Source organism: Paraphaeosphaeria sporulosa, assembly GCF_001642045.1.
Source record: "Paraphaeosphaeria sporulosa strain AP3s5-JAC2a unplaced genomic scaffold CC84scaffold_16, whole genome shotgun sequence".
Classification (NCBI taxonomy): Eukaryota; Fungi; Ascomycota; class Dothideomycetes; order Pleosporales; family Didymosphaeriaceae; genus Paraphaeosphaeria; species Paraphaeosphaeria sporulosa.
The window spans coordinates 263,943-284,670 of NW_017253375.1; the positions used below are offsets into that span (position 1 = coordinate 263,943).

General features: G+C 54.0%; 8 protein-coding genes across 8 annotated transcripts; 5 read left to right on the plus strand and 3 right to left on the minus strand.

The window, feature by feature from the left end:
- Positions 1-434: 434 nt before the first annotated feature.
- CC84DRAFT_1169701 (RNA polymerase I-specific transcription initiation factor RRN3) lies at positions 435-2,774 on the minus strand. Its single transcript, XM_018179729.1, has one exon. The coding sequence runs from the start codon at positions 2,679-2,681 to the stop codon at positions 663-665; it is 2,019 nt and encodes a 672-aa protein (XP_018029341.1). The 5' UTR covers positions 2,682-2,774; the 3' UTR covers positions 435-662.
- A 280-nt stretch (positions 2,775-3,054) lies between these two features.
- CC84DRAFT_1169703 (peptidyl-prolyl cis-trans isomerase H) lies at positions 3,055-4,359 on the minus strand. The gene is made up of 4 exons (XM_018179730.1): positions 4,082-4,359; positions 3,821-3,966; positions 3,585-3,722; positions 3,055-3,534 (listed from the first exon to the last, which is right to left on the minus strand). Exons 1-4 carry the CDS (start codon positions 4,131-4,133, stop codon positions 3,331-3,333), a joined length of 540 nt encoding a protein of 179 aa, XP_018029342.1. The 5' UTR covers positions 4,134-4,359; the 3' UTR covers positions 3,055-3,330.
- A 1,056-nt stretch (positions 4,360-5,415) lies between these two features.
- Positions 5,416-6,781, plus strand: CC84DRAFT_1050737 (uncharacterized protein; the record flags this gene model as incomplete). The annotated part of the gene is made up of 2 exons (XM_018173471.2): positions 5,416-5,525; positions 5,578-6,781. Coding segments are annotated over 2 exons (1,314 nt in total), but the record flags the coding sequence as incomplete, so codon positions are not given.
- A 3,019-nt stretch (positions 6,782-9,800) lies between these two features.
- CC84DRAFT_1181717 (uncharacterized protein) lies at positions 9,801-10,768 on the plus strand (the record flags this gene model as incomplete). The annotated part of the gene is made up of 2 exons (XM_018180568.1): positions 9,801-10,033; positions 10,096-10,768. The coding sequence occupies 2 exons, from the start codon at positions 9,801-9,803 to the stop codon at positions 10,766-10,768; spliced, it is 906 nt and encodes a 301-aa protein (XP_018029344.1).
- Positions 10,769-10,977: 209 nt separating this feature from the next.
- Positions 10,978-11,971, plus strand: CC84DRAFT_413499 (uncharacterized protein). The gene has a single exon (XM_018186106.1). The coding sequence runs from the start codon at positions 11,187-11,189 to the stop codon at positions 11,688-11,690; it is 504 nt and encodes a 167-aa protein (XP_018029345.1). The 5' UTR covers positions 10,978-11,186; the 3' UTR covers positions 11,691-11,971.
- Positions 11,972-12,251: 280 nt separating this feature from the next.
- Positions 12,252-12,995, plus strand: CC84DRAFT_1181718 (uncharacterized protein; the record flags this gene model as incomplete). The annotated part of the gene is made up of 1 exon (XM_018180569.1): positions 12,252-12,995. One exon carries the CDS (start codon positions 12,252-12,254, stop codon positions 12,993-12,995), a length of 744 nt encoding a protein of 247 aa, XP_018029346.1.
- A 2,062-nt stretch (positions 12,996-15,057) lies between these two features.
- CC84DRAFT_413525 (uncharacterized protein) lies at positions 15,058-15,700 on the minus strand. The gene has a single exon (XM_018186107.1). It carries the CDS (start codon positions 15,562-15,564, stop codon positions 15,211-15,213), a length of 354 nt encoding a protein of 117 aa, XP_018029347.1. The 5' UTR covers positions 15,565-15,700; the 3' UTR covers positions 15,058-15,210.
- Positions 15,701-16,912: 1,212 nt separating this feature from the next.
- On the plus strand, positions 16,913-18,705 carry CC84DRAFT_1169707 (dihydrodipicolinate synthetase family protein-like protein). Its single transcript, XM_018179731.1, has one exon. The coding sequence runs from the start codon at positions 17,220-17,222 to the stop codon at positions 18,312-18,314; it is 1,095 nt and encodes a 364-aa protein (XP_018029348.1). The 5' UTR covers positions 16,913-17,219; the 3' UTR covers positions 18,315-18,705.
- Positions 18,706-20,728: the final 2,023 nt, after the last annotated feature.

Here is a 20,728-nt window from a genome sequence, read left to right on the forward strand (position 1 = left end):
GGATGGGGCTAAACATGGTGGAGAGGGAGAGGGCTTGCTCGGGTGGGATGGAATCGGACTGGCTTGGATCCGCGGATCTGGATTCGCCGTTGGGCACGATACAACACGGGCATTTGGATTTCCCCGCGACTCGACGACCATCGCGGCGGAAAGGCGTTACAAGGCGAACATTCTTTGCAGTGGAGTCGGGAAAGGCTGCCGCGCGCATTGCTGACGGCGTCCGGGCGTGGCTTGCCCTTGGACGCAGATATACTCCATTGTGTATTTTTAGCGAGTGGATGGTGCGGTGGGTGTGGATAGCTACGCCTTTGGGCAAATGGATCACGTTGAAGGCATGGCATTGCATTGCATTGCATTTCCGAACCTTTAGGCCGGCTCATGCCAATCACACCGCAAGCGAACATGGTCTCGATCTGATTGTATGAACCTTTTTTTTGCATTGTCCAGATAGATGCCCATATACCGTCATATCCTAAACGTGTTTCGTAAGCGCCGTGATGTGCGGCTAGAACGCCAACGTGCATCGTAGACGCCGTGTGAGATGCGCCCATGCCGTAGATGAATGTCCCGAGAGCGCCTCGCAATGCTAAATATGCCCAAAAGAACAGATGCCGAGGGACTGAGAAGAGAAGGGAAGGAAAGGGAAGGGAAGGAAAAGCCGCCTACGACGAACTCGCATCCGTCCCGTCATCAAGGTCCTCCTCCTGCACCTCCACATGCACAATGGGAAGATCCAGGGTACTCTCATCGTCGTCGTCATCATCCCCCTCCTCTTCCTCCACATCCTCCTCGCTATCCTCCTCGTCATCATCTTCCTTCGGCACCTCCATCCCCGGAATCGCCTTCCAGCTCACATAGTCCCCCTCGACCCACCGCTTACTCCGCGGCAGCACATACGGATCAAACGGAAAATACGCATCGAGCAAGAACCCCTCCTCGCCCTTCTTCATCGTCAGCGCCGTCTCGCGCGCGCCCAGCGCCACCACGCGGGACAGCCGGATCCGCTTGTTCGTCTCGAGCAGCGAGGCCACGTACATGAAGCGCAGGTGGTGCGCGATGCGGGCGAACTGGTGGACGATGGTGGGCGCGCAGATCTTGAGTGGGTTGAGCTTGGAGAAGACGGATTTGTACAGAGTCTCCTTGACGCCGCCGTACCAGCGAAAGTCGCCCTCGTGGTAGACGATGTCGGCATCAGTGGGGGGCCGCCCGTCAGGCGTGACGATGAGGTCGCGCCAGCGGAAGCAGAAGGCATAGAGCAGCGCCTGGGCGATGGCGTAGTAGGTGCCGTAGCGGCGGAGGTCTGGGCCCGTGCAGGCGGGCTCGTGCTGCTTGCGGAGGGTCTCGAGGTGGTGGCCGAGGAGGTCGAAGACGTCGCGGACGGTGGAGCCGGGGACGTGTGCGCCGCGTGCAATAAAGGACGCGAGGTAGGCGGCGGCGGCGACGCGGAGAATTTGCGGGCGGGACTGGTCGAAGGCGAGTTGCGAGCAGCAGCCGGCGAAGCGGTCGATGAGGTCGTGCTTCATTTGGGTGAAGTGGAAGAGGAGGAATTGGGTATGTCGGGAGCGGTAGGTAGGTAGTATTATGCGGGAGAATTGCGAAAGGAGGCTTTGGTAGGTCTCATCGATTTGCTGGAGGTTGCCCTTTTCGAAGATGGAGTCGTAGTATTTGAACATGAGAAACATGATGTTATCCAGCTTGGTGACCGACTCTTTGATCTCCTTCACGCGGCGCTCCTCTTCGTCCAGGCTTTCCTCGCTCGATACCGACTCGTTGTCGCTATCGTAGTCGTCGTCGTCGAGATCTTCACGAACCGAGTCTTCGATAATCTGGTCTTCCAGGTCATCGTCCAGCTCCTCCATATCGACTTGGATCTGCACATCAATCTTTACGAGCTTATCCATGATAAGCGATAGTATGGCGCCCTTGAGCTCAGGGCAGTACTCCGCAACTTTCAATATGTTGCTGATGTAGTCTGTGTGTGCTTTCGAGGTATCGGTCGGGAACGGGAACGTGGAGGCGAGGACGGGTTGGAGGTATGTGCTTGCCATCGGACTGCCTTTGACAATGTATTTCAAAGTGTCGTGCACCCGACTCAATAGCTGTGCCCGCTCGACGGTGGGGTCGTCTTCCTGCCGCATCCTGGGCGACGGCGTCTCCACAAACATGTTCACCAGCATGCCGAGAACGGTGGAAGTGAACGGGGGAGCAACGTCCAGAAGAGACCTCAGCAGCCTTCGATATGACTGCACAAAGTGCTCGTTCCGTGCGACCCAGTGACAGTCGAGAACCGCGTGTACCAGGCCGCGGCTTTCCTTGAGGAGATAGACATTGTTTGTGAGGGCGATAACGTATTTCTGCAGCAGCCCACTGGAGGGTGCATCCGAAGACGTGGGTCTTGCGGAGAACAAGCCTCGCAGCACGTCGTAACCGGTCGCGTCACCGGCAGCATGCTTGTCCAGAGCACGGCTGACCTCTTCACCCACAAGCTCCAGACTCTTCTCGTTCGGGTCGGCGAGGATATGAATGTCAATCTCGGGGTCGAAAGTCACTCGGCGGCGCTTTGCTTGGCTGGCGAGCTGCTGCTTGCTGTCGGGACTCGAGTCTAGTTTGCGCTTGAGGCTGCTACCGACGCTGGGGGCGATGACGCCGGGGGCTCGGTTGGTAGAGGCGAGCGACACCATGGTGATGGGTGAAGTGAGAGTCGCAGGTTACATCGAATCGGGTCGAGATCGAGAAAGCTAGCTTGTACGTCTCGCAGACTTGAAGTGGGGAAGGACTTTCGTGAAAAAGATGTCAGTACCCACGCGAGCGAGCCCAGTGTGGGTTCTTCGAGGGTCCGTGCAGGAACCCCGGTCTCAGGGCTTTTAAGTGTCACGTGCACCCGCGTCGCCTACGGGTCCACCACATCAATCGACCGAGGGAATGTTGTGATCGGGTGGAAAACCCAGCGCCATAAGTTCTAGACTGCACTCATAAAGATAGGCTATTAGGCCGTGTACAATTCCGTTTACCAGACCCGAGTGCAGCACTCTGAGCTCACCATTCCATCTTTGTACACATTTTCTGCCAGTAGAACCGACGAAAAGGTCAGTGACGAAGCCATACAAGCAGATCTTCGACTGTATTTCATTTTCGTTCATCGCGCAGGTTTTTCTCCTTGCGCTTTTCCTCTGCGGACCATGACTGTGGTGTCGTGGGCGAAGTGCTACATAGTGCTGTACCTAGTCCACGGTAATGCTTCCACCTCCTGGGTCATTTAGACGGATCGATCGTTGCACCAAGCCAGAGTGTGGTCAGACTCATTGCAAGACAAGTCTGCGCCATCCACGCTCACATCTCTCCGCACTGCGCAATCGCAACGTCCTGCAACGGCCGGTTCTCTGACTGGGTAACACGCGTGTTCTCAATCTTAGTAACAACATCCATGCCATCTATGACCCTGCCAAAGACAACATGCTTTCCGTTTAGGTGAGATGTACCGGTAGGAGAGGTGATGATGAAGAATTGGCACCCGTTGGTGTTGGGCCCAGAGTTCTGGAGAAGTCAGCATGGTCAACGATGGCGATGGATGAAGCGCAACGTACAGCCATGGAGAGCAGCCCAGGTCCATCGTGCTTTAGGGTGAAGTTCTCATCGGCAAATTTCTCGGTGCCATAGATTGTTCTTGATCCAGTTCCGTTGCCGTTGATGAAGTCTCCACCCTGGATCATGAACCCTTTAATCTGACTTGGTAAGCTTTCATGCGCATTGACAACAAAACGGTTTTGGTAGGCTTGCAATCAACTGCCAAGAACCACTACATGCGCTCGTATTGACTTACCACGCGATGGAACTTGCACCCTTTGTAGCCTTGTGGCTGGCCACGGTTGTTCTTGGTTTCTCCCGTGCAGAATTGGCGAAAGTTCTCCGCCGTCCGTGGAACCACATCCTTGAACAACTCCATCTTGATGCGACCCAGTTTCTCACCTGTTGCCCATCTTAGCTACCAGTCGCCAGCACCATGCCCCACGCAAAGCGCGGCAACAGAAGAAGAGAAATGGATAGCACCGATAGGCCCGTCCTGGGATTTGCTATGGCCTACCTCCTAGCGTGACATCGAAGAACACGACTGGGTTGGGGTCGGACTCGGCCATGACTGGGGCTGTGCACGATTCTGCAGGGCTCCTGACGGTTGCAAACAGATGACGTTAGACGACAATTTGGCGAAATCGGAGTTTCGCAGAGGGTTGCAAAGTGTGCGGACTCGCTGTCGGAGGCCTGCTGTGGTGCCGCAAAACCGGAATTCAAGTCAGCTGCTACTGCAAGGCACCCTAAGCGGGAGCGATCGTCTATCGGGGTGAATGTCGAAGTGGGCAGCCAACGCAGCGTGGACCAGAGCCTGGAAAAGTCAAGCGGGTGGTGAACGCAAGCAAGCGTGCGCTAGTCGCTCTTAGCGCTGGGGTAGCGGATGGTGCAGACAGCGGAAAAGCACGCGCCGAGTCGCCCAGGTCTGCGCTGCATGATTTGTTGCCTGCGCAAGGTGGTGTGCGAGATGACGAGCTGGGGAAGCGACGCATGCACATGTCACTGTGCGACGCTCCGGATCGCGTTCGTATGGTTTGCGGATGTGATCAAGACAGGCCGGCGTCCAGGGATGAGACACAGGAAGGGGCGCCCCATCAGTGGTCGTGGCTGCCGCAACTTCACGAGCTGGAAGGCGCCGCCCGACCGCAGTGCAGGCACGCAGCCGGCATCCACGACGAGTGCAGGCCCAGACTGCTTCGCACAGCCATGGTTGCCACGATTCGTTGACTTCACCACTGCGTGTGCTCGGCAGGCCGTCCGCAGTGCCTGCGCGAATTGTCATCCAGAGATCACCCGAGCCGCTCCCCAATCGAGCTTGGCGCCGTGCCCGGCTCTGCGACGCCATCGCTCCCGTGAGTCCTTTGTCCTTCTCCGCTCTCCAGCCTCGACAAGACACAGGGCACGACATCGACCCCGACCGTCTGCACCACACCCGGAGGGCATGGCCAGCGTAGCGCTCCGACACCATCGCTGAAGTTCATCGTCGCCCTCGACAACCGACGGTCCCGGCGCTCTCCCGCTCGAGCCCGGCCCAGCTGCTCGCCACGAGCCACGATACCGCTACCCTTAGCACCGCCTGCCATCCAAGCCGATCGCAGCCCGCGCTTTTCGCCTGCACGCTCAAGTCGCGCATTCGCCCCTGGACCTCACCTCGGGTTCGTTGACGCACAGAGCGACCATCCGCATCCGGTCCCTCAACGGCCTGTTGTGTGCATTCACAATCCACATTTTCTCTGTAAATAGCTGCAACAGCAAGCGACCTGCTTAATTGAAGCGTCAGCGTATCGGTCGTTGTACATACATGAGACGCTGCCAGTAGCAATGTCGACCACATCTGCAACAACACCAGTGCCCTCCCAGACGAGTGGCGGCGGAGGTGGAGGAGGTGGTGGTGGCCCGACCAGCTCGCCTCTACTCTTCTTCGTCGCACTCGGCTTCGGTGTGGTCTTTACTAACCTTTGGTATGCTTGCATGATGTCAATGACTTGCTGAGCGTCGGCTGACATGGCCCAGGATCATCGTCGGTGTCAAGTACTGCTTCCGCTACAACCAACGCAACCGCGCCGCTCGGGCTGCTGCAGATGGCGAGCCAATTGATCTTACGGCCATGCCGCGCCCGCACAGGAGGAGAAGAGAAAAGAAGCTGATGACTATGGATGAGGTCAACGAGCGCTTCCCGCTGCAAAAATACAAGCAATGGAAGGCCAGCCGCGAAAACCAAGGATTACCAGCGTCGGGCGGTATCGCCACTGCACCTCAGAGTCGAGCGAACAGTGTCAAGGATGTTGACGGCGTCGTTGCTCCTATGCAGGAGGGTGCTTCAAGTCCATCGCCCGCCACTTCACTGAGCAAGGCACAGGAGGGTCACGCTGCCACGAGCGGGGCTTTACAAAAGGAAACTATGTCACCGCGCACCAGTCTTTCAGCAGGCGAAAACAAGGAGACCGGGTCTGAGAAGAAAGAGGTGGACGAAAAGCATGCCGAGCTTGTACAGACAGAAACCGCTGTTAGCCATTACGAACCAAGCAAGCCGTCACAAGCTCACGAGCACGACGGTGAGGATTCGGACGATGACGACCCCATTCGAACAGCAGCCGCGCCGGAACTATTGACGGAGCCTGGCGACACATGTGCCATCTGTTTGGATACTCTCGAGGACCAGGATGATGTGAGGGGATTGACTTGTGGCCATGCTTTCCACGCCAGCTGCGTGGACCCGTGGCTTACGAGCCGTCGTGCTTGCTGCCCACTCTGCAAAGCCGACTACTACGTTCCCAAACCTCGCCCCGAAGGAGAGACTCAAGAACAGACTGCATCGGGCCGCCGTTCGAATGCAACCGGGCTCAGGTCACCTACGACTCCTCCAGCTACGTGGAATGCTCGGGGTAACCCGTTCTCACGGTCGCGTGTTGTTGCGATCTCCGGTCCCGGTCGACAGAATGGCAGCAACACTCGGCAGGGAAATTCGGGAATGCCGATGATGGATTTGTTCAACCGGCCCAGACGTCAGGACCGCACCGCACCTACCACCACTGATGCCACTGCGCCAGTCTCCGAACCTCGGCCGACGATGTCAAGTTGGAGAGCAAGACTTGGACGACCTGTTGTGCCCACTGGCAGCATGCCCGGTTGGTGGGGCCGAGGCCGTGGCGCCGATGCCGACAACAGCGCAAGCGCCCAGCCCACACCGGGCCAACTTGAGGCTGGCAATCGGTGATGGTTTTCCTCGTCTTATACGGGCGTCACGACACTTTCAGTTCAGATACATCTTACGCAATGACGATTTACATATTCCCCCTTTTCATGTTTTTGTTTTTGTGCTCGGAGCCAAATTTTTTGCACCGGCGTTAGTCTCGGACGTCCCCTTTGTGTTTACTGTATAGTTCGTAAAGGTGTCTCTTGCGATGGATGGGGTGAGGCATGGCATGGCATTGGGCGGGGTTTTGGGTTTTCCTGCCTTTTAGGGAGAGGAAAGGAAGGGAGACGAGTAGTGTACATGCGGACTAGGTCAGATGACAATATGAATTCTGTGATGTGTACATGTGGGCTTTGTTCGCCATTTGTGAGTGCTTGGTGTGTGCATGTGGATAGAGGTGATGGACGCGTGGGTCTGTGGGGAGACGTAGAGGTCGGGGTGGGGCTTGAGAGTGTTGGTAGCACGGGCAGTAGGGATGAGAGTGGTAGTGTTATAGATGATTAGTGTAAGTTTGTTTGGGGGAGGTAGAGTAGGGGCGAGCGGAAGGGATGTAGGATAGTAGGTACAAGGTGAAGATAAAGAATGTGGTTTTCATAGAATACGTTGCGTACAGGTTGTGTGTAGTTTTGTTTCCAACGGAGATGGTCAAATCAGGGTGCGGGCGTTGATGGGTCATTAGGAGGTAGGGAGGGAGGTAAAGAACGAAGCTAGGGCTTTTATAGGGAGATGTTCTTTTGGTTGCGGTTTAGCGTTCAAGGGGTTTGGATTTCGAAATTCTTGTGTCGCTGGATTGTCTGGAGGTTTAGTGAGGGTCTTGGGGTCACTGTTTGGGTTCGCATATGTGCTGGGAGAAGAAGCGGAGATGAGATGGGTGTCGAAGAGGTGCCGGGAGGCACTCGCGCGCACAGGATGTTGACAGTGGGCTCTGGTCGTGGTAATGGTAACTTTGTATGATTGTGCGCTCTGTGCATCTACGAAATATCGGTGGGGGCGATCAAGTCTGGTCCACGTGTTCAACACCATGGGGATGTATTCGTAACGGATGGGTCGAGAGATGAATACGTATGGCTGTGAGAGACTTTTGCAACTCTAGACCAACGGGTAGCTTGTGTCTTGCTTATTCTGTACGTCTCTACAGGGAAACCTCGCATCAGTGTTGCAAACTAACGAAAGCTTGTGGTTAGCTGCTGGTTTCCAAGCTGTTGAGGGTCACTTGCCTGTACGCACATGTAATCAACACCCATTCACCTGCACTGCCTTTGACAACAGGTTCAGTAGATCGCCAACGGTCACGTAGAGTTGGACATGCCGCCGCAGGGACTTTTCAGCCTTGCGTCTGCACCACGACGATACCTACATAAATTCTCACTTTGAGCAGACTCTGCACTCAAACTTCCACCAGCTCCCCACCGCGTTGTCATATCGGCTTCAGACAATGAGCGGTGCCGTAGCAGCTATGGCGACATTGAATATGGGACAGCACCAGACGAGTAGTTGGGCTGCGCCAGGTTTGTTGCCCACACACGCTGGCTCAAGACTTTTGCTGTCCTGATACAGACGCTCCTGGCGAGTCGTCAACAGCAGCCCACGTCAAGCTTCCAAGGAATGGGCTTCTCGACTTGAGCGAGACGCCGCCACACCTCGTTGTTGTACATGCAGCACGTGGAACTGGGATACCATCTTAAGAGTATCCTGGCTGACCCAGCGTAGTGCACGACGTAATGCGACTGAGTCACCTCTCCTAAGACTTCCACCAGAGATCAGGACGCGCACATTGTCGAGATCGCCTTAGGCGGAGAGACGATTGAAGTTGATTCGCCACGCTCGTGTGTCATTTGTGGTAAGAAGGACCTCTCGGGCCAACTATATGAAGGGATGTCGGAAAATTGGCGGCTACGTCGCATATGTCGAAGCTGCGTACTCCCAGCCGCTCTGGTCGAACCCACATCAGTGTCGAGGGAAATATACGCGGAGTTTGCGTCGCTTGGGTAGGGCTCCTTAGAACGCACATGACGAAGGAAATTCTTGCTGATCTTGGTACGAGACAGGTTCTCGCTCAATACGTTCGCATTCAGCAGCAGACGCTTTCACAGACACATTGCTGAGACAAGGATGCTGAATTGGGTGGCATCCTTGCGATCTGCGCATGTTACTGTCATAAGCAGCATTATCTTTCCCATGATAGATTGGTTCATCGCTTATCCCTCCTTGAGAGATAGGGCCACGCGACTAGTGCCCGCACGAAGGAACTCCAATACCGGCGTAACAGTCTATGAGGCTTGCATGGGGCGCCATTACGCCGTCTCTTACCTCTATAATCTTCACGAGACCTTTCCGGCGCTACAGAATGTCCACGTGTGCAGCCTAGATGGCTATGAGCGCTATACATGTGCGAAAGCAGTTGGTGTCTGGAAAGATTCGTCCGATTCCCAGATACTTTACATTTGATCAAGACTTGAGGAAGCGCAGCACCTATCGTGGTAGATATCAATGCCAGTCAGAGCAGAGGTACAGAGTGTTGAAATCCGAAAGTGTCGAAGGTGTTAGTTGGGGTCCTAGGCCATTCCACTGGAGCTGTGCATGCCGTGCCTTTGGTCCTATCCAAACACATGGACACTGAATTACCTTTCTAGGGGTAGCTCATTGAGTGTGTAGTCTTGACGAGAGATTGTACATATTAATTGACGTTTGCACAAGTACGGTCAATGATCAATTCGAATCCGATAGCCCGGGAGTCAATGCTCGTCTTCTCTTACTACGTGATAACACAAATCAATTACCTGCACCTCCTCTTCAGGTAAAAGCACAACAGACTTCTGACCAAGAGATGGGGTGATCAATCCTCCAATTGCCTCTCACCTCAATCTTTCGAATGCCGTACCTCTAGTCTCTCTCACACTATTGCATGGGGAAGCAAAGGACCCTATATATAGCGTCGACGTTTCGTATTGATCTGTTCCTACGTCCACCTTCAAGAATGTACGGACTACCTGCGGTGCCTCTCATTACCCAACAACTACAGTCGCCATCTAATATCACCATGGCTGCCCGCAACAAAGGCACCCTAAGGCACTTCACAACTCTTCATACCCTCAAAGCTAAGCAGGGACCTTTAAGAGCCTCCAATCAAGGTAAGGTTCTCAACGGTGCAAAAACCTCGAAGCCTTCTGCGGGGGACTTGGCGCGTGCGAATAGCACGAGGGCGTGGGAGGTTAAGAAGCTGGAGAACGGTTTGGTAGATGTGGCAAACACATCGCCGTGGAAGATCGAGGTGTAAGTCATTCAAGAGCTCTGTCAATTCCACTAAAATAGTGCAATAGCTGACCTGACTACAGTACCGAGCGCAATGCGACACAGTCACCGCTTCTCCGCTTGCCAGGCGAACTCCGCAATAAGATCTGGCGCTACGCGACTACCGGCAACATTGTCAACATACACGACGATGACTCACGCTGGGATAGTGTTTTCTGCAAAGGACACACCGTAGGAGTCGTCGGCGAGGACAATCCGATGCGCTGGCTCAGCACCCGCGCCGAAGACAAGCCTCGCCTTCCTACAGCCTTCCATCTCTCGGCAGTTTGCAGGCAGATCTATCACGAGGTTGGAATACTGGCATATTCAGACTCAATCTTCGTCCTTTCCAGCTGGAATGACGAGGGTGAGCTGATGAGACAATGGGTTCGCACAGGATTGGCTCCCGCCCACAAAAATGCAATCAAGGACATTGCCATCGATGAGGAGAACTTCTACGCCTATCATCTAAGCGGAGTCAAGCTTCGCGACTTCTTTCCCAGCTTAGAGCGCCTGCACCTCAACGCGGACCGGTTCCATGGTGTCCCAGATTACGTTGAGAGAGTATTGCTGTTACCCGGGCCCGACCTGATGAGGCGTCTGAAAGAGTCAGCGCAGGAGGACGTTGAGTATCGAGAGGGCACTAGCGTGAAGCTCGTTTGGCATGAGAATCCAGTTGAGGACTACGAGGACCCTGACGCTCAGAGTATCAGGTGAGGAAGCTTTGGACCTCGACAGCGAGATGCTGGACCTTCGACCGTCCTAATTCAGGACCAGTCCGCCATCCACAGGCTGTATTAGCAGTATTGACTTTTTCCAATCTTTAGATCATTGCAATGTGTTCACGCAATTGTTTGATCGTCTCCATCACTTCACAGATTCCTTTCCTTGTTGTACCTACCGGCCATTTAGTGCGGTTAGACAGCCTATTCCCCGACACTACATCTTATCAGTTACTTCTGGCTTCGGATTATTCCAACGAAGCATTTCTTCTCAACATGGCAGTTGTCCATGCAATGTCTCATCGGCCCTTTGCAGAACCACCCTGGTGTTGAACAACAACTCTTAGGTTGAACATGCCAACCGAGAGCGACCCTAGAGCCGGTGAGCTATTGAATTGATGAATATCTGAACTATGCATATCAACGGATGCCGAGATCGATTTCGTGGGGGTTCTTCTGTGATGCTCATCAGGTCTTTCGTACACCGATCAAGCAACGAAATGACATACTCTCCGACCGGGCGGAGCATTTGCCAAAGGACCTCTAGACGACTCTGGTCTAGAGAAGACGGCGACCCCAGAGCTCAGCCTTCTGGACTCGCTTACCGAGTCGTCTTCAAGCCCACACGTATTGTCTCAAACATTCCTACAAGGTGCATCGCGCGGGATGTGTGGATATCCCACTTGTATTTGAGCCTCTTGGTGGTCCACTTCCATCACGCCACGCAAAGACGTGTGATGAAGCAGCTATGTAGGCAGGATCCTCACCGCAAGATAGCGCGTCCGGTGAGCGTAATCCCCACGAAGCACCAAGCAGCCACTCAAGATGCTATCTACCGTCCCGCATCCAAACGGTCGACCAAACAGCCGTCCCTACTTACGCCGACCTCGTGGCCTACGCCCCGTACGCTCCGCTAACGACGCCTCCCAAACCAGCAATCGCCAGGCAACCCAAGCAGGTGCCGCCTGCAAAAAGCAAAAAACCAGATAAAAAAAGTTCGACCCGAGCAAATGGGCAGGCACGGGCCTGGCAGAGCGGTAAGCGATGCAGGTCGGCCGCGCCAATGACGGGGTGAGGCGCCAGCAGGAGCTCAAAAGCAATCATCGAGACTGGAATTTCCCGAGAAGGCTTGACTGGAGACCACGTTGAGGTCGCATAAGCCTGCCGAAGCCACCCGTTGTGCGTCGCGAGATTGGTGCATGGGCGCGTGCATGGGCTGGCGACCGACTTCGCTCGTGACGAGAGTTGCTTTTTTCTTTCTTTGTATCTGTGCCTTGGAAGGTGGTCATTGAAGTCGAAGGAGAAGTATGACGGAGTGATCACTGTGGCTACAGTAAGCAAAGATCAAGTGGACGACGTTACGAATGATGTTGATAATTTAGACGGAGACATGCGTTCGAGGTGCGTAGGTACATGCTACAAAACCCCGATCGTATGGTCAAAAAGTAACGAACGTTTTTTGCGTAGTTAGGTGTAGCATGCACCTTACAGAAGCGGGTGCGCCGACGACGACTGAATCCCTACGCAAGGGGATCAAAAGGGCAAAATCTGCGAGCAGTGCGACCATCTCGTCGGCACCAGTTTACTTTTCTGCTTCTTGCACACAGCGGCTAAGTGTATGCGTTCAAAGAAACGTTGCGGCGCACTTGTTGCAAATCGAGTTGCGGTATATTGTAAGGCCGAGGGAAATGTCCGCGATGCAGTGTTTCGAAGATCGCGGTGTTGGACTGGAGCTAGTTCTCATCGCGCATCGTAGTACTGCATCGTGCGTCACCTCGCTGTCCGCGCGTACATGCATCACAGAATGTGTCCAACGTAATGTATATCTGCGTCCTACGATAGCTAGAGCCTCAATTGACCGCCGTTTCGGAGATCCACAGGAGATGCTCCTTACACGATTGAAGGGTGGCTTAGCTGTGAGCCTTCGGCGATCAAACACGGCGGAAACCGAAGGACGCGGTTGGCTCACGGCCTGTCGACGACCGAAGCTTGACTCGTGGAGGAATTCCTATCTTGTCGATAAGTTCGTAACTTTGTACCCCACGCTTTGTAAAGGTTTGGAAGGTCAACAGAGATGTTGCATTGACCAGCGGAAGCATCGATGCGGTACCGCAACCATCCCGGTTCCGCAACCGAGCACAATGGCGTTTTGGGAATGGCATGAATCGCGCACAGGCCGATTCGATCGGAATGACTCCCGTCGCGGTGGTATTTTCCTCTGAAACGTGAAGGTGTACAATTGTGGAAGGTGTTGAGTGTGGAGCAAGAAGACTGTGCCGATACCTGACTCATGGATGTACAAGTCCAATGAAAATTGGCAGGCAATGTTGGTGCGACTTGACTGCGACCGTAGTGACCTGCTCGTTCAAACCCACTCTCAATAACCTTGCCATCCGTAACTGCCGTTGTCGCGCGAGCAGATTACGGCCTTTGGAATCTCGACCTATGAATTCATTGCAATTTTCGGTAAGAATCGGACGGAGGATGGCATCGTAGCGTGGGGGTCTGGACGGTTTCCGGCGCTGAACTCCTTCGAAATTTCTGCGGACCTGGGGAGGCCCACGGCGGAGCTAGAGTCGTTCAGTGTTAGCATACATTTGCTGTAGCCTCGCCCAGATTTCCAAAACACAGCTCTCAACACGTCCGAATGTTCTGCTGCATTGAGTTGAACTGGTTGTTGAAGCCCGTTTAATCTTTCAATGTTAAGAATATCTCCTCCGCGGTAAACACATTAGTGCTTCAATTTGATCTCCTGATACTTGTCGCTGCGACACATGCAGACCCATCACCGATGCATGTAGCATGTAAGGCTGTTGAGTAGCCAGAGGGAATGCGGAGGTCTACAGTTTGTCTTCTACTCCGCATTGATGTCATGTGTTTTAAATCCCTCACTTCCTTGCAGAAATAGTCGACGCCATTCCGTTCCGGCCGAGGAGTGTTACACTGTCGTATGATCACTTACTTCCTCGAGCATCTTACGGCCTTGGCTCCGAATTCGAGATAATGCGGGGCATTGCAAGCATTTGCAGCACAAGACCCACTTGGGAGACGCTCTCCATATTGGATCCCATCGACAGTCTTACCTAATTAGGAACGCCGTATAACACGACAGGGCTGTGCCTCAAGCTCTTTTGCTGCGCGTCATACACCCTGTAGCATTCGTGTACTTCAGGAAATTCTTTTCCTGGAACCTGGCGACATATGCAAACATTATTGATTCAATCTCGACGGCCCCAACTCAAGATATTTTGTCCGAAGGGTGTGCCCCTGTTAGCGTGATAATATTTTTCGCGATGTCGCCTCAGAACCGAAGTAGGTCCTTGGCTGGATCTCTGTTGAGTGTGGCAATGTCTTGCCATCAAAAATTCCCCCATGAATCACACAACGTGGTATGCGTGGGGAGCCTGTTTAGATCGCGCTTTCGTACGATGTGGCGGGGGCTGCTGAGCACTGCCACTCCCATCTTACTGTGTTCAAACAAGATATTTCGCTCGGAACCATAACCGAAGTGAGATTGTCGGTGAGACCGTTCAGCGTGCAGGTTCTCGACCCCTGGAGATGACCCTTCATCCCACGCTGTCAGATGGCGACGTTGCGCGTAAACCCGATCGACCCCACGCACAATACCATCAGAATAGTGGTATGCGGCTCGTGACGAGACTACAGTCTGTGCAAGCCTTGCCCACGATCAGAGAAAGGCGAGGTTCCAGACAGGATCGGCAGTTTGCTGCGTTGATCAACGGTGAAAGTTGGGCTTTTGTCAGTTTGTGTACGGCGACTTGACCCCGCATTACCACCAGTCACAAGGAGGATGTATAAGCTGGGTGGCTACATGAGCGCAACCTAATACCATGGGCGCGTAGGGCGCCGAACAAGGTGACTAGATATCGTCGAAGAGCTGAATCGTATGGATCGGGACTTCGACACTCGGCGACTCGACTTCGTCACAATGACAAAATTACAACCGACGAACCCACACAAGGTTTGGCCTAGCCGTCCCGCGAAAGGTCTGGACACAGAACTGCCGCGAGCATCCAGGAACTACGAAGTTGTGCATGTTTCTTGACTCTCCTCCCAATCTTTCGCCTTTTTCAGCCGTCATGGATTCCTCCCATGTGGACTCGGTCGTCATTGCCTAGAGCAAAGAGTCGTACATTGTGCATCCTAGCGAATGCATTACAGTGCAGTCGTCGTACAGTCATGTGTGCTGAATGATCTATTGTTGGAATGGAGAATTACCTGAGGATACGATGCCGAAACAAGTCGTCTCTTCGGTAATGTCGAGCCATTCATTGATATCCACTTTCATGCATATCGCCCCTGGCGTTGACTAAACGCCAGCACTGCCAGCGGAGGCATCACATGGCATCGCGCATCAATCCTTGTCAATGCTGCTCTATGGCCTTGTGTTGTTTCTTGCAGTTGCGTCCGTATTCCTCAGGTCAGAAGATCGGAGATACCGCGAAGCCTCACACACAGCGCCTTTGGATGCAGGAGAGCGGAAGGCGCAAGATCGCGGGGACGACTGGGCGTCGCGCTCATGCAAGTCAGAAGCCCCAAGAAGGCCATCGGGAGCGGAACCATGCCGCACCTCAACCTGAACGTGGTCTGAAGGCGGGGGAGCCTCTCCTGGATCGGCAATTTGTGGGGTAATAGCGCGTGTTGCAGGCCTCGGTTCCTTCTCGGCCTCGCTTTTCGCGAAGGCTGTGTTGTTGCGCCCACTGGGCAAAACAGTACATGTACATACTGCACATGTGCAGATGTAGCCACTACGCAGACCCTAGAAGCCATTACGAGAGATGCGCATGAAGCCAGCTCGAACTGCAAGAAAACTCTTCTGTCTCGTGCCGTAGTGGGAACGGCCGCGCTCGATCTCCGTCGGAGAAGATGGCGTCGCGAAATATCTCGTAGAGTGTGACGGCAAAGCCCCAAGAAGCAGGGAATGCCTGCACTGTGATCGTGTCTGATGTGCAGCGGGATCAACTCGTTCGGTCTCCTGGTAGCATGCTGCCACAAGCGTTGGCGTGGGGGAACAGAGATGTTTGCCGGCAACAAACAGCGGTTTAGAGGATCCCCCTTTGTGGCATGCAACCTAGATCCGGCAATAAAGCAACGAGAGGCTGACGCTTTTCCACGTCTTTGGGTCGTGGGCTTGCACTGAGTGCCGGACCACCTTTTCGGCAGCTGCTGCAGGGACGTGTTGGTTGTAGACGACCTGCTTGATTCACACGCACTTGGAGTGTTGGCTCACGGATGTTTGATGCCCGAGTGATCCCAGGTTCAACTGCATTACTCCGATACGAGGGTAAGATCCGGAGGCATGAAAAATGGCACATCCAACACCACGCGATGTTGAGATCCCCTCGGTGCAATTGCGGTAGGCTAGTGTGGCATAGTAGCCATGGTCTGGGGTCCGCCACCGGAACCAGCAATAGAACGTGGGGGGCCACGGCCACCGGGGTCGGTTGCTCGCAAGGGCACAAGGCGAGGAAGCCCAGCAGGCCCCGTCCACATCTGGTACCTCGGAGTCCTTGCACGGATTCGGAAACAAGTGTGATGACTGCTTCTGTGCTGATGCCGCGTGATGTGGTGACGAAGAGGCTGCTGAGGTGGCAGCCTCAGCCGCTGTCTGCCACAAGGCCACGTCTTGCATCCTCTTGCGGCTCCTCGAGCAGCTGTATGCATGCCTGATGTCCTGCGAGGTCAACGGCCTCCGTCCACTAGGACCACGACCGGAGGCCGTGCGATATCAGATGACGAGGCGAGCTCGGACGCTTCCTCTCTGAACAATTCGCCGTCTACGACTCCACCCCCACACTAGGAACCCCGAGCACGCGCTGCAACGCTCGTCGAGCCCCGCCAACCCTTCGGACGGGCGAGACGGTGGCGACGCTCGGCCTATGAGCAGCCTGGATGGGCGTGCAGGAGATCGTCACAAGGCATGCGACCCTACCCAACACCTCAGGCCAAGATCCGACCTGGTCGACGCGCTTACCCTGCCAGCTGTGACCGCAACGTGATGGGGAAAAAGCAAGCCAGTGTAGCCAGTCCTGCACGTCACAGCGATTGGCTGGTCTTGGGCGTGCTGGCCAGGGCGCAAACAGCCGTGCCTGACATGGGTGTTGCGCCTCCAGAGTCACCGCCCCTTTGGTTGTGGCAGCGAGCTTGTCCTCCATGGGAACTATTCTGTGCACCTTGCTTTGCCCGCGACCCCTAGCGTTTCTCTGACCGCACCATCAGCTGGACCCCCACACTCCAAAATGCGCCGGCTTGTGAATTATTTAAGACTGGGACGATTCGCAGTAGCCTCCCATAGCTCCCACTGGTGTATCCGCTTCGTTCGTCGCCCCATTACATCCTGAATTGTTCTTTGTCACGACGATCGATCTGCTTTGCTTCCGTCTCTTGTCAATATAAATTCGGTTGAGCTGCCCCCGAACATCATCATGTCACCGCACAACGACGCACCTTCCCCTGCATCGAGCTTTGACTCTCGTTCAGAGTATCCCATCCACCACCAAGCTGTTCAGTCCATCTACACCATGAACCAGTACAACGAATTCGACACCAGCTCCATTGAGTCCGGTGACGTCGGCCTGAGACGGTCTTTGGTGCCTGGCATCTACGTTCCGACTATTGCATTCTTCGACCCTGCCACTGACAATGTCGATGTGGAAACCACGGCCAACCACGCTGTGCGTCTCGCAAAAGCTGGTGTTGCTGGAATTACCACCCAAGGATCCAACGGCGAGGCAGTACACCTTTCCCACAGGGAACGCAACTTGGTGACGAGCACTACCCGCAAAGCTCTCGATGATGCAGGCTTCGGATACATGCCACTCATCGTTGGGTGCGGTGCCCAGTCTACCAGGGAGGCCATCGAACTGTGTGAGGAGGCCGCCGCCGCTGGCGGAGACTATGCCCTCGTCCTCCCTCCTGCTTATTACCAAGGCCTGTTCTCCAAAGATACTGTAGCAAGCTTCTTCCAGGACGTAGCAACCGCTTCGCCGATCCCAATCCTTATTTACAACTATCCCGGCGCTGTTTCCGGAATGGATCTGAACTCGGATGTCATCATCAACCTTGCGCAACACCCAAACATTGTTGGGTGCAAGTTGACTTGCGGAAACACTGGAAAGTTGAACCGCATTGCGGCAGCTACACGTGCAGCAACCGTGTCAGATCCTGGTTCCGGCTTCATGTGCATGGGCGGCTCTGTCGATTTCACTCTCCAGACACTGATCGGCGGCGGATCTGGCATTATTGGAGGCATGGCAAACATTGCTCCAAAGGCCTGTGTCAGACTTGTCGAGCTCTTCGAAGCGGGAAAATACACAGAGGCACGCAGATTGCAAGCCATTGTCGCTCGCGGTGACTGGGCAGCCATCCAGGGCGGTATCATTGGCACCAAAGCTGGTATGATGGCACATTTTGGATACGGCGGCTACGCCCGCAAGCCCCTGCCGAGGCCCAACAAAGAGGAGACCAACAAGTGGCGAGAGGCTTTTGAAGAACTGGTGCGCCTGGAGAACTCTCTATGAGATCGACACTCTTTTGATTGTTTGTTCTGCTTCCGCAGATCGGATTTCGCCTACTTGACTTCCTTACGCAATCTGCGCGTCGCCCACATCTTCGCTACTGTCGATATCGCATTTTCATCGGAGTTGCGCGCACTATGCATGCCATGGCGTTTTTGGGTTCTGTTGCTTTCATTCTCGATTGTCGTTCATTCCCAAAAGTCCAACAGGAACGTTGTCGCACCAAAAAGCTGTTCCATCCTTGTTTGCGATTCTGGGCTCTTAGAGTCATGTATCCGAGTAATGCATCGACCCTGTACATAGTGCTCTCGGTCTCAATGGGTGGTCTTTTGCTTTCGCGGTCGTTTAGCGGCATACGTAGAAATTTCATTAGTTGTGCAAAATTAGGCGCATGTCAGTCTCATGTTCTTCATCATTCATAATCCAGTTCACAAGAGTGACGGGTGCAAAGGCGTAACGCAAATATCTGATCTTGTGATGGCTGTGGTTTGCTCCTTAGCCTTACGCGGTTTTTGTGGTGCGACTGTTATTGCAACATTTTGAAGACCTGGTTCTCAAAAGCAGTAGAATTTCGAGACCGTCTCGCTCATCCGATTGTATTGCTGTGGATAACTGAGTGTGTTTGGCAGATTGGGTGCGAAAATCTGAAGCAGGTTGATTCGGTCTGGAGAAAGCCTATTTAAGCCACAAGCAGGAATGCCCTTGCCTCATGCTGCCTGCTTCTCACCTGCATTGCAACACCACTTTTCTTCTTTGTAAGTAGAAGCCGTAATGTAAAAACATATAAGATTAGCTGCACAATGCAGGCACTGGACTGCTTCTTCTGTGACGGAAAATTGTACCTCGGACGGGGCATTGCATACCGCGCGTTCAACAAGTCCAACCACCAAGAGATGTGAGGCCATTATCAACTATACACTCACAGCGCGCAGCCGGTCATATTCTACACTACAAACCCATAGTGAAAGCCCAAACGATTTGATAGGGAACTCACAGGAAGACAATAGCCCACCTCAGATGCCGAATGTGCTAGCCTCCCAGAAGGAATGCTTAATCGCACCGTCTCATTCCCAGGGTGCAAACCCTCGCAAAACTCTCGATCACTTCACATAAACTCCACCGTCTTGTCGAGCCGTACTTGAATGCCTCCGTCACAGTCTTCGAGGACAGAACCTAAGCCACACTTCGGAAATTCTCTAGAACCATCACCACTGCGTCCCGACTTGCCGCTCAAGTCAGGACACTCTACATGTGCGCCGGAAGGCCGATAACTAGACACTACATCGATCGTGCTCGGCAAATCCCCGCGCAATTGCCCAACCTTTGGTCCCTGCACATTCATAAGAACGTGTGCCCGAAAAACAACATCAAAATTGGTTTTCGGACACAAGGGAAAGATACCTAGTCAGTTTTGCATGCTATGAGAGCAAATCAAGCTTTCCCGCACCCTTGGCGCCATGTGACGCAACTCTACGCGGATTTCTATTGCACACGACTTGGGCAACTAGTTCCGATGCTTCAACTGCCAGCTCTCGAGCACCTACACTTGAGAAATGTCGCACAGTGCCAGCCGCCAGCACATCTGTCGCCCTTGGTAGGACTTCGATGTAGGGTAAAGCATCTGCGTCCCATCGTTTGGCTACGTGAGGCTTAGCCAGAGCGCGATTCTCTGAGTGCGGATCTACTGTACCTTGGAGCCTGTTGCCCAGACCTCGTGTCTTTTCTCTACATCATTACATACCTGTAGTACCTAGGATATTTCATCCCCAATCTGCTCAAGCAGTACAATCGGTAATTTACGCTTCCGGGCAAAGGAGCGCGACCTGGACATTCATGTCGGTAAGTTACCTTTGCATGACTCCCCCCGGAGGAACACAGCCAGACGCTCAACCGGGTCACGTTTGCAATTCATACTAACTCCCCACATACACAATCACACTTTGAGAGCCTCTGGAGCCTGTCAAGTGGGCCTTCGATTTCGCCCCACCGAACACACTTCAGGATACTCGCATCCGTAAACTCATAGCGAGGACCTCGTAGGATCAGACCAGAGCGCACGATCAGCAGACTCAGATGAGAGTGAGAGCGCGGTGAACCAAGGCTAGTTCGAGGCTTTTGACCGCCACAAGATGCTCTGTTCGTGGTACAAAGACAGAGGGACAACGCTCGAGGTCTTTCGGTCTGGAGACACGTTGAATTGAACCAATCATCGAAATGTAAGTCATCCCGAGTCACTATGTACACAGGGCCTCATGTCTTAGCAAACAATCTATAGGCCAAACAGAATCAGTTCCGGGTCAAGACACTCTTGACTGGAAAGACGGTGAATTCTGGGCGACGCTGCCAATCCAAAGCCGTTCTCTCTCCCATCGACGTGCTCAGCCTCCAGACCTCGAACGTGGACGTTTAAGGATGGG

Excerpts from the sequence above, each read along its gene's own strand:
- CC84DRAFT_1169701 (XM_018179729.1), bottom strand. The coding sequence starts at position 2,681 with ATGGTGTCGCTCGCCTCTACCAACCGAGCCCCCGGCGTCATCGCCCCC.
- CC84DRAFT_1169703 (XM_018179730.1), bottom strand. The coding sequence starts at position 4,133 with ATGGCCGAGTCCGACCCCAACCCAGTCGTGTTCTTCGATGTCACGCTA. Across the intron at positions 3,723-3,820 it reads GGTGCAAGTTCCATCGCGTG|ATTAAAGGGTTCATGATCCA; the intron begins GTAAGTCAATAC and ends TTACCAAGTCAG. Across the intron at positions 3,535-3,584 it reads CTGGGCTGCTCTCCATGGCT|AACTCTGGGCCCAACACCAA; the intron begins GTACGTTGCGCT and ends TGACTTCTCCAG.
- CC84DRAFT_413499 (XM_018186106.1), top strand. The coding sequence starts at position 11,187 with ATGCATATCAACGGATGCCGAGATCGATTTCGTGGGGGTTCTTCTGTG.
- CC84DRAFT_413525 (XM_018186107.1), bottom strand. The coding sequence starts at position 15,564 with ATGGCTTCTAGGGTCTGCGTAGTGGCTACATCTGCACATGTGCAGTAT.
- CC84DRAFT_1169707 (XM_018179731.1), top strand. The coding sequence starts at position 17,220 with ATGTCACCGCACAACGACGCACCTTCCCCTGCATCGAGCTTTGACTCT.